The sequence below is a fragment of the Misgurnus anguillicaudatus genome, chromosome 1 (assembly GCF_027580225.2).
Source record: "Misgurnus anguillicaudatus chromosome 1, ASM2758022v2, whole genome shotgun sequence".
In the NCBI taxonomy this organism is placed as follows: domain Eukaryota; kingdom Metazoa; phylum Chordata; class Actinopteri; order Cypriniformes; family Cobitidae; genus Misgurnus; species Misgurnus anguillicaudatus.
The window spans coordinates 31,304,295-31,319,039 of NC_073337.2; the positions used below are offsets into that span (position 1 = coordinate 31,304,295).

Below are 14,745 nucleotides of genomic sequence, written 5' to 3' on the forward strand. Positions count from 1 at the left end.
ACTTAAAAGTTCTGTGTGTTTTCAATGATTTCACCACTTTGCAAGCCAGATTTTAATGACTCCTGTAGTGTGACCCTGCAAATGTTACTACAATAAATAGATGCATGTTAAGATGGGACAGGATGAGTGTATGTGTTACATGCTCACTTAAATCAATATCTTTACTGTCAGACTGATGCAAAACACTAAAAACATCCCAGACTCAGAAATGCAAAATATTTTTATCATGTATTAATTTATATTATACCACGGGTCTGTTGAATGCTGCATTCTGATTGGCTGAGAAATGTTCTATGGGTGTTGATTATTTTTCTGTAAACGGCACACCTATCTTTTCAAATGTCTTAAAAATAGGCACCAGAGCAATGTTTGTGGTAACCGTGGTATAAGAGGAATAATTGACTCCGGTCCTTTGAATTATTTGAAAATAATGCACACCTGCGCCCCACCTTGGTGTGCATTATTTTCTTATTCAATGGCCCATAGTCAATTATTCCTTACATATATTTTTAGCTCATCTGAAATCAAGTCTGTAACACTTACAGTATTTCAGTTCAGCTGCTGAACACTACCTGCTCCGGCCACTAGGTGACACTGCTGTCACTCAGTGTTAATCATTTACTGTATGCACTCATCTAACAACAACAAGAAAAGTCATTTTAAGAGTTAAGAGCAAGCTAATTCATTAATGAAGCAATGCGTCAATGACTTGTGCCATTTACTACTTTAAATGGCAACAAATTACATAGTTAACAGTAAGCAGTGTTAATTCATGTTCGATGACAGCTTTTCATTGCACTACACAGTTTTGAGGTATTTGGTGCAATGAACTGAAAAGACAGCCCTCAAACTGGACACTGTATGCTGGCAAAGAAACAAGAGATTGTTTTTTTTTTTTTATAAATGATGACAGTCGAGGTGGTGCTAAATAAATGACTTATCACTTAATGAATTAACAAATGTGATTGAATGTAAAAAAAAATGTAAAATCCAGCCTGCATATACTGTATGTGCTTCATTTGGAGTGATTCTTTTGTAGTTTACAAAAAATGAAGAACAATTTACAAATTAACTTTTCATGATTTTATTGTTTACTGTTAAATGTGGAATAATGGAGATATCAATAGATTTTAATATGCGTTTTCAAATCCAGCTGTCGTTTTTACTGACAATCTTCAGAAAGTGTTTATGTGACAAAGCTTTTATGTCAAAAATTAAAGAATATATCTGTATAAATATCAGTAAACTGTTTAAAAAAATGTATGTATAAATTACAGTTTTACTGTCAGCTGCTTGCCAGTAACTTACTGTAGATTTAAATTAATGTTATTTACAGTCAACATTTGAATAAAGTTAAATGAACATTAAACATCAACGAGTCTTTATCTTAACAAAACTACAAAACAAGAGCCTCATTCAAAGCATTCTGGGAAACAAAATCTGAAGGAAAAAACAGAAAAAGGTTGATGAGGATTTCTGGTTCCCAGAATGCTTTGCATGGGGCTGTCATTTTATAGTTTTATTCTGTAAAGACAAATACTTGTTAATGTTCAACGTTCATTTAACTTTAACGAACTGTTGCCAGCATATATCAAAGTTAAATCTACAGTAAGTTACTGGCAAACAGCTGCATAACTACAGCAAATTGTTTTACAGTGCAGACATCAAATGTACTGAAAAATCTAGAATGATTTAAATACAGAGCAAAAATATAATCACAGATCACACAATGACACAAAACAATTTGAGCAAACATCATTTTAAACATCATTGTTATACTGTACAGTAGGTGCGAGGTATATGGCTTTATCATCTGTTTAAAAAAAGATGCATTTCTTTACCTAACACTATTTTATCTCATAAGTGAACTCTTAATTTAGAAAAATAGACATCAGGGAAAACTTTACAAAAATAAGCCAACTTAAATTCTCCAAAATCTACACAAACTTCACTCTTAAACAGACAAATATTGCACAGAATGGGAATAAATACAGGTACAAACTCTCGATCCATTCATTAATCTTCTAGTCTCCATGGCTTTAAACGTTGTTCGTTTAATCTGTAAAGGTGGCTTTCAGAATCTCACAATTTGGTCCCAGACGTGTTGAAAATGATTGATGTGGTTCAAGTGAAGGCACATGTTTCTGCAGACGTGAATTTGTCATGGACACGACTCTTCATCTGATATCTGTGAACTGAAGAGAGGACGGAGTGAGAAATCAATGCAAGATAATAACAAAGTATATGTGATTAATTAGAGATCATTATTCAGTCTAGTTTTATTTAGATAGACATTACATGTGTCTGTAGAGGTCTTATGCAAATAATACATTGATATAAGTATTCAGACCCCTCAGTCTTTTGGGTTAAAACACAACACGCTTTGCACCTTCATCACAATCAACACACTTGCTTGTAAAAATGTCTTGCTTTCTCACAGTGAGAATAACGTGGCCTGGTGTGATTTGATGTTGTGATTCAGTGAAAACACACTGGTTGTTAAAAACACTTTTTCAGCACGAATGAACCCGCTCATCCTTACAGAGAAATGTTCCTAATATGCTGTATGTTACTTGCATCAGTTTTGTTGCTGTGAACCGAACAATCTTCTATCAATAAAACTGCTCGTAAATGCACGAAAACATCAACACGTGCTGACGCGTCATTTAAGAGGGTCTCTTCCATTGGCTTTTAGAGTTAATCTGGTGGGCAGTATGCAGGGCCAGATGGTGGATGTAGTTATGAATGATGGCGTGGTCTTTAGTATTAAGTTGGATCAGTGTAATCCCGCACAACATATGCAGAAGACCTGCGAGGCAGTCACTCATTCATACATGACACAGTTTCTTCTCCTGCATGCAGACGCTCCAGTGCATGTCCTCATTCATAGCCAGATTTATATTTAAGGTATATATTTATATAGATACTAAAAAACCTTTACAAAAGGACCTTTCCAAAAGCATCTTAAGACTAAGTGGACCGTAAAAACGATTGTTTGAATCATCTTAGACCTGTTTCCCAAAAGCATTGTATCAAGGTCACCTGCAGGACAATCATCAAATTGCACCTAAACTTGTAAAGTTGACAATAATGTAATGTTTTTAAAGGACCCCTAACCTAGTGTTTTCAGCAATATTAAAATAGTCTCTTGGTATCCCCAGAATGTGTCTGTAAAGTTTCAGCTCAAAATACACCACAGATCTTTCATTATACAATGTTGAGCATGTAATGAAAAGCGTGCTGTTTTTGTGTGCGTTTCTTTAAAAGCAAAGACATCTTCTGTTCCCCTCCCCGTATGCAAAGTAGGGGTACTAGTGCTTACACGTGTGCTTTGGACGACATCAAAACATGTTTCTCTGGCAGAAGATTGAACTACAGTACATGCACATAAGGCAGAGTCTGTGAGCTGTTATGGGTGGGGCATAATCAATGTGACATCACACTGATAGAGGATACCAACAGCCTGTTTTGTGTGACGTGCACATCAGCTTTGACTCAGGAAGTTGCTCAAATGTCGCTTCACAGAGCGCCACTCACATAGTTTAACATTAAATAATGTCATATTCGTCCCAAATCATTAACGTTTAACATTGGCTGCTAACGTATATTTAGCATTTTGAAGTAGCCGCTATCTGACAAAGCTTGCGCTATTTAATGTGCACTTCTGGTTTACAATACCTCCGAGTTGTCCTAGACGCGATTTGACTCCCAAAAACCATAACAATGTACAGCAAACATAACAACAGTAATAGTTGAGTTTTCTATGATCCTTTAAAAAAAACATTTAAATCAAAGTGGTAACATTAACTGAGTAAATGAATAGCTATTTAACTATCTCTTTTTCTTTTTACGGCAATCCATATTTCTGCTATTATCCACCAAGTGGCGCTCTTACTACACTTATAAAACACTGAAGCATCCACTGATCCAAAAACAGCAAACTCTGTGCATGTTTTGATCATCGCTCTGAATCTGATCTGAAAAGTCTTTTACAAAAATCAATTATCTCAGCTTTTTACTCAAAATTTGGTCTGTTCTTTCATCTGATTTATATTGTATGTTTATATATCTAAAGAATAAAATTTTCTGAAAGGCATTAATATCTTCATACATAGCTGTTGTGTGACTTGTTCTCTCTCTCTCTCTCTCTCTCTCTCTCTCTCTCTCTCTCATGAGACAATCGTGGTCAAATTCTGCTTCACTGGTTGTGATTTCATCCGTTTATTCCTCGGTCTGCCCCAGTTTTCACTGCTTCAGTAAACACAAACACACAAACACAGAGTGACATTAGAGAAGCTAAGCTCTCCACACATCCTCTCAGTCCCTGCACTTTACAGAAATACAAAACAACTACAATAAAATTACAGGGGTTTTGTTTGACTAAACATGGTTTTTAACACTTCCTATTTATATTTATTTTATAAGAGGTTTGCAATACATATATATATATATGCACACATATATACACATATATACATATACACATACATACATATACATTAAATAATGCATTATACAGTATTGGATATCTGGGTCTGAATAAAGTTCACAATTCTGAATGTGTACATTTCGCTCTACTGCCTAGAGAAGGTTAGAAAGTGTAAGACAAGATGATCTTTAATAAACCATAGAAAAAGGTAGAAAATAACTAAAAGTTACTGTAACTATCCAGTTCTATTTTTCTGATATAAATGAGCCATTACATGATGTATTAAAGCTTTGACTGTATCCACGTGGTGGTGCTATACAGCTTTGTCAACCCTTTCTATGATGCCATCTGTCTTCACAGCAGACAGACAGGGTGGTCAAATATAGCACTGTATATAGGGATGATGATGATGATGATGATGATAATGATGTGCAATCTATTTTAAGATTGAAACTGTGGGGTTGTTGTGGATTTATTCCCCCACGACTCTGAAGCATTAATGTAACCTCCATTTATGATGCAAAGCAGATTATAAACAGCTTTATGGAACATCTCCAATGAAATGATGACAATTGACCTCTCCGGCATGTGTTGTTATGGCCAATAATTGTCAGTGTGACTATATGTATGTCGACTTAACTGTAATTTCTACAGTTACTAACCACAAAATGTCCAGTGAAATACTGTCATTGTCTTTTCCAGTTCATTACTGTAATATGTATTGCATTATGGGTATTAACATTTAATTTACAGTGATTTACTGTATGTTTTGAATTTGCAGTAGACTGCTGTAAATCAACAGCAGTAGTGCTACTGTAGTTGAATAAAACGGTGTTATAAAAGCAAAAATAAAGTATAGCTATGAAATGAAATTCATTTTATTTGTATGCTTTTAGCAGTGAAGCAAATTTCAAAATGTGAATTGTTTTTCAGCAGTGTATATAATTTATTGAGAATTGTAGATAGAACAACACGTTGCCAGCAAGTTACCGCATATATACAATAAAAACTCTAACAGTGAAGAAAATGGTAACTGAGTCCTGCTGAACAGCTTTGAAACAGACACAGATCCAACACATGTGCCTGCTTGTGTCATTGTGTCTAACAAGGACCACATTTTTTGGACATGAAGTATATTGCATGTTCTTTTCCCTTGAGAAGTTTCAGGGTCAAATGAACGTAATCGTGTATCATTTCTCACGTGTCTTCATGAGATCAGCAGTGATGTTTGCTGAAGAATTTTTTATGGATCAGTATTTAAGGATTTATTTCTTCAGCTAACGCTCTTAATCCACGGTGACCCTCTTTCTATTACAGGTATTTAGGGCTTCGTGAAGTCAATATGGGTGTTTTTTTTCATTAAGGGAGTAAAAGGTCTTGCCGAGGTATAGAGGTTGTAATGAAGTCAGACAGAAGTCCAATTCTGATCCTATAGCTGCAGTAATCTATCGAAGGTTATCATCATCAAACAGACAAACGTTTACAGTACATTCAGTTGTATTCACGTGATTTAAGAGTTGAAATGGAAGATAAAGACAAAAGGTTTCGTTTATAGTAGTGATCAGGAATGAGACCGCATTCATAACGCTTCATCTCCTTCAAATATGTGTGATCTACTGTATGTGAAAACAAATGTTGCTGGAGCTTTTCTCACAACTAACTTCACATCTCATTTTTACAAGGACTTCTAATCAAAATGTGTGAAGGTGAGTTTTTTGTGGATGTATGAGGTCAGTCCCCTGAAGTTCACCGTTTTCCAAATGTGTGCGTGTGCTCCTTTAGGTAAGGTTGTTAGTTTGATTCTTAATGGACACATGTATGGTATAAATGTCAATGCATGGCCTCAAAAGCAGTCTAATTTGCTTTGGATAAAAGCCTGGACCAAATGGATAAATGTTGTGTTGTATAACTGTTGTGGTGTTGCGTATGTGGGTGAGGTGAAGTGATGTGGGATTGTGTCATCTCAGCATGGCATCAATCATTATGTACTGTTAGTCAAGAACAGGTTTTCGGTTTAGCAAATCTTTCGTTTTAAAACAGATACCGATACAAGACTTCATACCCTTCACATTCATACAAATATGAGGTTCACAGAAACAATGCTAAAAGCGTATTGATTTTAATTCTGTATAAATCTCTCTTTATTCTTTTTATTTTGGAGTAAAATGTCCTGCAGGCGTGTTTTTATAATTAACCATCTTAAAGTAACAGATCTTTTTCTTTGATTTGCATGTAATAATGTTTACTCACAGCAGTGCTTTCATGCTAATATAGATATTTAAATGATGACATATTTTGGACTTTGCAATTCTGAATCAGAATTTAATGCAAAATTAAAGATAATTTTAGAAATAAATATCATATAAAAATATTAGCATTTTAATAAAAATAAAAGCATCCTTTGGGTTGAAAAACAACCCAAATGTTGGCTTAAAATTGGTTAGTTTAACCCAACATGTGTTTTGTTCTATATTTATTTGGCCATTGGGCTAAAAAATACAATTTGGGTGGTTTTTAACCAGCACATTCGCATGATTTACGTAGATTTAAGTCAGGCCAAATTCAAATTTTGAGTGCATATACATTTTGAGTCCTTCCAGTTCAATTTATATGGTGCACTTTTTCATGTTGTGTTACATAATATTGGTTTCTTGATATTTTTCTGTTTTTTAAACCATTGTCACTTGGGTTTGGGTTTATTAGAACAACGTTTTGTTACATAAAATGACATCCAAACCCCAATTCTAACCCCAACTCCAAGCAATCATTGTTTAAAGACAACAACATAGAGAAACATATTTATGAAGAGTTTCGTTGCAAAACGAGATAAATCCATTTTTGTCCAAACATGTTTATTATTATGTTATCGTGTTATTATTTTGTTTATGGTGCTACTTAGCTGTATTTTTTAAGTTATGAAGGTTTAAATCAAAACAAACCAACTGCAGTTCAATTGAAATTAATTGGAATGCACAACCAAAAAACAAGATTTCTGAACAATTAAAAAAAGGTGGTTATCTCGTTTTGCAACGAAACTCTTCATATATATATATCTTAAGAGAAAACATTTGCAAAAAATAAGTTTTATGTTAATCTGTAATACCGCGATTATCCACTAGCACTTACCTAATTTATAAAAAAAAAAAAGAGCATTTTTGAAAACTAATTTTAAACTCTGTGTATGTTTTGATAATCGTTTTGAATTTCATCTCTAGCAAAATTCCTTCACAAAAATGCAATTATTTCAGCTTTTGGCTCAAAAAAATTAAAATTTAAGAGTTTATAAGCAGAGAAAAAATATAGATAGGATTAAACGGTTTTTTTATTGTTTGTTTGAAAGCAGAGGGTCTGTTCCTTCATTTATTATATTTGTATGTTTATATAATTTTAGAAGAACATTTTCCTGGAAGGCATTTTGTGAAACTTTTGTGAAAATCACAAAAAATGCTGGCGGGCAACTTTTCAAAAAAATGGCTGGCAGGGAATGAGTTAAATAACTTCATAAAGCACATCCCAAATGTAACCACAAACCCAAGCAACAATGGTTTAAACAACAAAAAATATTACGAAACCAATACATAAAAACACCACGAAAAGATGTGCCATTCAAAGTGAACTGGATGGACTGCCGCATCATATGCACACAAAATTTGAATTTGGCATATGTATTACACAGCTTTTTTATATGCAAATCATGAGAATGGGTTGTTGTAAACCAGTATTTTTTATACTGTAACTTTGTAGATGTTAAGTAACACAGACAAGTTGTGTGAGATCCTGCCGTCGTCCTTGTACATCATCTAAAAGCCTAAAAACTCCAAGGTCTTTATGTGAATAATATATTCAACTCTATCCTTGAAATGACACTTTGATGTTAAAGCTGGATGAAGAAGGTTTGCTTGGTGAAATAGGTAACCTAAATATCTCCACATCAAATCTCTGAAGTATTAAGCTGACCCTAATACAAACTTGTTTTCCTCAACCAAAATGTGCCACTGGAAACCATTTCACCTTTATACAACCTGATAGATACACAACTCTCAGCTCTCACACAACTATATGCTAATAATATTTCAGGCATTTCATCATAGTCATTAAGTTTGTCAATTCTTCTAGCCGGCTACCTTTTCAAAATCATAGCGTCATGTTCAGTCATCTAGATTAGCATATCAGATTCCTCGATCAAAGACATTCATTTGTGTCTTCAACAGCTGGGTTCATTTACTCTGAATAATTTAAATCCTTCTGCAGTTCATGAGGGACATGTATTGTTATGTTAAAGATGGATTATAGTCCAGCGAACAACCCTTCATCCCAAAAGACACTCATGCGAAGAAACCCAAATACAACAGATGATCTCAAATTCACTTTCAACAATCGTGGCTTTACAAGACAGAACTTTTTTATAATTGTGATGACTATCTTAAAATTCTCGTAGTTGAAATGTTAACTGTCTCCTGTCCCGTATACAGGACACCTAACTAACAATATTTTAAATGTAAATTTGTAGCGAATCATGAGAAACTATATATATATTTGGAAAGCTCTAAGAGTTTTCATATTTCAGCACTGAAAAAAATATTCATTCAATTTACTCAAATTTTTTAACTTTAAACAAAAGTTTTTTATTTTGTTTTACTAATTGTTTTTGTTTAAATGTAGCTTAAATAAATTGATTGCAACCACTTACCTTAAAAAATGTGAGTAAATTGAATGAAGAATTTTTTTCAGTGTATTTTGGAAAAGAATGACGTAGTAAGAGTCAGTTTCTAAAAGGTTATGGGCCAACAGGTGGGTCCATTTTGTTTTTACATATTTATAACACTAAAACCCTATTCATTTATTTAAACAAATACCTATAAATAGTAAATCTAGAAAAACTGAAAAGGACAATTGAAATGGTCGTCTTAATTTTTTTTTCTGCGGCTGTATAAATCTTCTAATCTTTATTTTCAAATATGGCTTTAGCTCTTGTTATTAGATTTAGGTTTTCTTTTCCAAATAAAAGGGCATTTGTCCACAGCTGAGCAGGAGATTATATAAGAGACCCGTAATGGTTTCCTCACAAAGAAGTCACGTCAGGATAAGACATTCATCACAACAAATGCCTTCATTTCTGCCCTATAACTGCCATTAGAAATGAATGAAAAACAACTGATGAATGTCTTTGTGTGTTTCTGCTTGAAAGCATGTTTGCCAGCTTTAATCCAATAAACACACACACATCTGCAAGAGAGATGTAAGAATGACATTCATCAGATGCTTTCAAGACAATTGTGACTTTGAACACAAACAGTAAATTTCATCTTTGTAATATAAAAATCCCTAAAATAAAAACCTGATACTTTTCAGATCATTTGCTCTTCTATAGACGTCTCAGAGATGCGTGAAGCACAACCCGAATGAAGCTAACCGATCAACCCTGACTATGAAAGACGATACTCTTCAGAACAATCTTCATTTCATCAGTCTACCATCTCAAGTCTCCAAAAGTGTTCAAAGTCTCATCTATTTCACAGCTCGTGAGCAAACCACAGATCTTAATCATCTGAGGATCTCTGGTGTTTTTTTTAAGATATATTTTAGAAATCAACAATTGGACTGGACATATTTAAAAGGCTTGCTATAGTCCAGGCACTACAGGAGGGAAGTTCTCATTGTAAATAGCAAAACCTTTTTTAATTATTGTAACATTACAAATGAAGGACATCTACAATCACACGACCGCCAACATGTGATTTTATTCCATCATTTGGTATCACAGTATTTGTTCCTGATGTTTCTTTCCTACATTAGTATGCGTGTATGTGCAGCTGTCACATGTAGCCACGCAACCACAACAAGCATTCAGCACGCACGCACACACACACACACACACACACAAACACACACATATATACACACACTCAAAGGTTATGTGATATAACCTATAATAGGGGCATATCTAATCCTCAGTGAAACGGGATACGTTGCCCCTCATAGTACAGCCTTGTCAGTGATCTCAGTTGGTACGCATACATACTTTGGTTGCATGCACCTGCTATTAACTCTCTTTTACAATTTAAAGACTTTGTATAACTTGCATGAAGCTCCACACAGTTAATACTGAACTTGTTCATTCAATGGAGGGAATATACCACAAAACTACACTGTAAAAATACTTTGCTGCCTTAAAATATTAAAAGTAATATCAACTTACTATTATTTATGTTGACTAGAAATAACCACAGGTGAGTTGGTTTAACTAATAAAATATAGTTGAAAAAAGTCAACTTTATTTTATAAGTTGTAAGAACTCATCTCTTGTCAAGATTAATAATAGTAAGTTGACATGACTGAGTTGTAAATCTGTGTTGATTTAACAAAATATTTTAAGGCAGCAAAGTATTTTTGCAGTGTATCATTTCACCATCAAACATAAATAAATATGAACACACACACTGTAAAAAATCTTTGCTGCCTTCATTTTTTTTGTTTTTGTTGAATCAACTGAGATTTACAAGGTATGTTAACTTAATATTATTTATCTTGAAAAGAGAGAGTTGCTACAACTTATAACTTATAAAATGAAGTTGACTTTTTTTCAACTATATTTTATAAGAACTCATCTCTAGTCAAGATAAACAATAATAAGTTAACATGAATTGTAAATCCGAGTTGATTCAACAAAAAAATTAAGGCAGCAAATAATTTTTACAGTGCAGTATTCTGTGCTTTTTTAACATCATGCAATGCAATTCACACCATCACTGTACATCACACCACTGTACGGGCCTTTGATAATCCTGCAGAATTTACCAGAATGCACATCACCCCTTGAGTAACATTTGTATAGATAAAAGTAAATCTGTATGCACATTTTAATAGCATGTCTTCATAAACAGGTTATAACAATAAATTATGGGCTGCAACTTAGAGTTATTGTTTGTTATAATGCATTACACTCTATAAAAGTTAATGAACCATAAACACATGAGAAAATTCATTTCAAACTCAACATATTAAATTTGATAAGCAGACTGACCTGAGACTGAGTGGATGAAGTCTGCTCTGGTTTGGTCATTTGTTGTGGTATCTCCATCCAATCCAATCTTCCACACACTTCAGCCTTTGAGATCCTCTTGAAGTCCTCTTGAAATGTCCTACTTTTCATGCACCAATTAGATTCATCAATCAATGAAGTGAATAAGAGTTGCTATGAATGAAGTGACAGTCACTGACAACTCACATAAACGATGTTCTATCTAGACCAACATCAAGTGTTATTGATTGAGATCCTAAATGTTTAACAACAGAAAAATAGATCATGGAAACACGAACATGGTTTTGAACTAGTATACTGTACCAAGCAGAAAACATCAGTTTGGCTTTTCTGCGCTTACTACACAAGGGCTAAAGCGAATACTTTTTTTATATATAGGCTACTTTTCATATTGTAATTTAAAAATATTATTATGAATAATGTTTCCAATTCTGAATAGTAAAACGTGACATGGTATGGTTTGTAAAAGCAGCTGATTCTTAAGAGATCAAGGGATTAAAATGCGCTTTAGAAAAATAACCGCAACTTTCTAGGATTGTAGCGGCTCGATGATCTTCTGGTTGCGCATGCATATTAAAGTCTTTGAACTTCACTGACAGTGAACTACAGGTCTGTTTCTCTGGTATCCAAGCAAAACGAGTAAATTGAGCGTTTAATATCCATTCTGCTGTTGGCTTTAATGTTCGCCTTCTCCATGGGCGTGTTTGCGTCCTCGTTGCGTACTCCATCTTTTGAGCTCATAGATGATTTCCTCAGCGTCTGAAGTTCGTTGTCCGCGGGAGCGCCGCTAGGCTCGTCCCTGAGAGACGCCTGATCCTGGTCAGTTTCCCTGTGATAGAAATAGTTAAAGTTGGAAACGATAACGGGCACCGGTAGCGCGATGGTCAAAACCCCGGCGATGGCGCAAAGTGAGCCCACGATTTTGCCCCCCACGGTAATCGGCCGCATGTCTCCGTAGCCGACGGTCGTCATGGTCACCACCGCCCACCAGAAGGCATCGGGGATGCTGGAGAAGTGAGACTCGGGTTCGTCGGCCTCGGCGAAGTAGACGGCGCTCGAAAACAAGATGACCCCGATGAAGAGAAAGAAGATCAAGAGACCGAGCTCTCGCATGCTAGCCTTCAGAGTCTGACCCAGGATCTGGAGACCCTTGGAGTGTCTGGAGAGCTTAAAGATGCGGAACACCCGCACCAAGCGAATGACCCTCAGGATGGCCAAAGACATGGCTTGCTGCCCGTTGTTGTGCTCTTGACCCTGCTGCTCCACCAGCTCCGTGCCCAGCGTGATGAAGTAGGGCATGATGGACATGATGTCGATGATGTTCATGACGGTCTTGGAAAACTCGGATTTGCTGGGGCACGCGAAGAACCGCACGAAAAGTTCAAAGGTGAACCAGATCACGCAGGTGGTCTCGATGATGAAAAACGGGTCGCTGAAAGTGAGCGACGGGCGCTCCTGCGTGCCATTGATCGCCCGACTCGACACCGCCAACTCGCGCTCGTCGCGAAACTCCGGCAAAGTTTCCAGACAGAAGGTGATGATGGATATGGTGATGACGATCACGGACACGATGGCGATCCCCCGAGCGGGACTCGAGCTTTCGGGGTACTCGAAAATCAGCCAGACTTGTTTCTGGAACTCGTTTTGAGGCAAAGGTTTGTCCTCCTCTTTGATATAACCCTCGTCCTCGCGGAAACGATCCATCGCTTCTTCTCCGAGCTGATAAAATCGGATCTCGTCCGCGAACACGTCGATCGACACGTTAACGGGTCGACGGATCTTTCCTCCGGACTGATAGAAATAAAGTATCCCGTCAAAACTGGGTCGGTTGCGATCAAAGAAATACTCGTTCCTGAGGGGGTCGAAATACTTGATTCTCTTCTCGGGATCTCCGAGTAAAGTGTCGGGAAACTGGTTGAGGGTGCCCAATTGGGTCTCGAACCTCAGTCCGGCGATGTTGATGAGAACCCGTTCGTTGCTCTCATGGTCAATGTCCACGTTGAGGAGGTCCTCGTCAAACAGATGGGGGCTATAATAATCCACTGTGTTCTCACTGGACCCCGTCGTGTTGTTCATGTCGTTAATTTTCCACAAGCTCTGTCGCGCGTACATGTCGTTGTTGAGTTCCGTTTGGACCATGGACCGTGGATAATCCAGTGAATTTTGGTTTTGGTAGTTTTCTCCATCACTGCCTCCATCCCCTTTCTTGTCAAAACTCACCAAAGCTATCTCCATTTCCAAGCCATTAAATATTTATTTCAAAATAACCTGTGGAATTAAAATCCAATGCGCCCTCGATATATCCATCTTTGTTTTATCATCCGTTAAACCGAGTGGATTCGAATAAAAATGTGTATTATAATCCAAAGCGCCTCCCGTCAGTCTGGGAAATTTATGTGCGCGCGCTGAGTGTAAGTACTGAAGTGATTCATACGAGACTCGGTTCTTTTGAACCGGTTCAACTGGTTTATAGATTCACAGACCAGTTATAGCCTATGAATTATTCAGCAGTAAGGATTTACTTCAGGTTGGATGCGTTTTGGAATAAAAAACACGACGAGAAGCAACAATAGCCTATTATAATAATAAAATATAACATGACATGCCTCGCGGACGCTGCTGGGAATATTTTAAAATGACTCAAAATGAATCGAATCATTAAAACAAACGATCCGTTTCGCAAAAATTAACCGTGTCGGATCTCAAGGATAAAGAATCTGTTGTTTTATTTACCACAACATATAAATATTGATTTGTAATTAAATGAATAGTGACTATGATGTTTTGTTGCTGTTGTTTTACTAAATCATAGTTTATTTTCTTATGCATATATCTTATTAGAGATGAGATGTTTTTTTAGACAGTATATTAAATGATGTGTAAAGAGTCAACACTGTTTATTCTGGCATCTGTGTTAGCATTGGGTTACGCATGACTTGACATTTATTTAGCCTCGCTCTGTTACATCACCACATAAAGAAAGTCTTCCTTACATGACAACTAGCACTGTGTTGTTGCATATTTGGTTAGATAAATGCAAAGGATTTACGTTTATTTTATTTGTTTTTTTCTGTTGCAAAGGTCAAGTGTGAAATTGATGGTCTGGTCGGTTAAAATTTCACTTGGTTGTTTAACTGTCAGGTATGTGATGATGTTTTCTGTGATGTGAACAAGGCTGCCCACTTCACTGAATGCCCACTTTCTTTTGCAGGGGTGTGAGTTGCACCAATACTCATCTGTTTCATAACATATTTCCATTGCAACTGAAACACTC

At 36.0% G+C, this 14,745-nt stretch overlaps 1 protein-coding gene across 3 annotated transcripts; it reads right to left on the reverse strand.

The window, feature by feature from the left end:
- Positions 1–1,550: 1,550 nt before the first annotated feature.
- LOC129431660 (potassium voltage-gated channel subfamily A member 5) lies at positions 1,551–13,845 on the reverse strand. 3 transcript variants are annotated; one of them, XM_073869770.1, is made up of 3 exons: positions 11,454–13,845; positions 4,112–4,248; positions 1,551–2,195 (listed from the first exon to the last, which is right to left on the reverse strand). In XM_073869770.1, the coding sequence occupies exon 1, from the start codon at positions 13,704–13,706 to the stop codon at positions 12,075–12,077; it is 1,632 nt and encodes a 543-aa protein (XP_073725871.1). In that variant the 5' UTR covers positions 13,707–13,845; the 3' UTR covers positions 1,551–2,195; positions 4,112–4,248; positions 11,454–12,074. The 3 variants fall into 3 exon arrangements, with proteins under 3 accessions (XP_073725871.1, XP_055045593.1, XP_055045592.1); XM_055189618.2 differs by having other exon boundaries at positions 4,112–4,251; XM_055189617.2 differs by lacking the exon at positions 4,112–4,248 and having other exon boundaries at positions 1,552–2,195.
- Positions 13,846–14,745: the final 900 nt, after the last annotated feature.

Coding starts and splice junctions, on each gene's coding strand:
- LOC129431660 (XM_073869770.1), bottom strand. CDS start 13,706: ATGGAGATAGCTTTGGTGAGTTTTGACAAGAAAGGGGATGGAGGCAGT.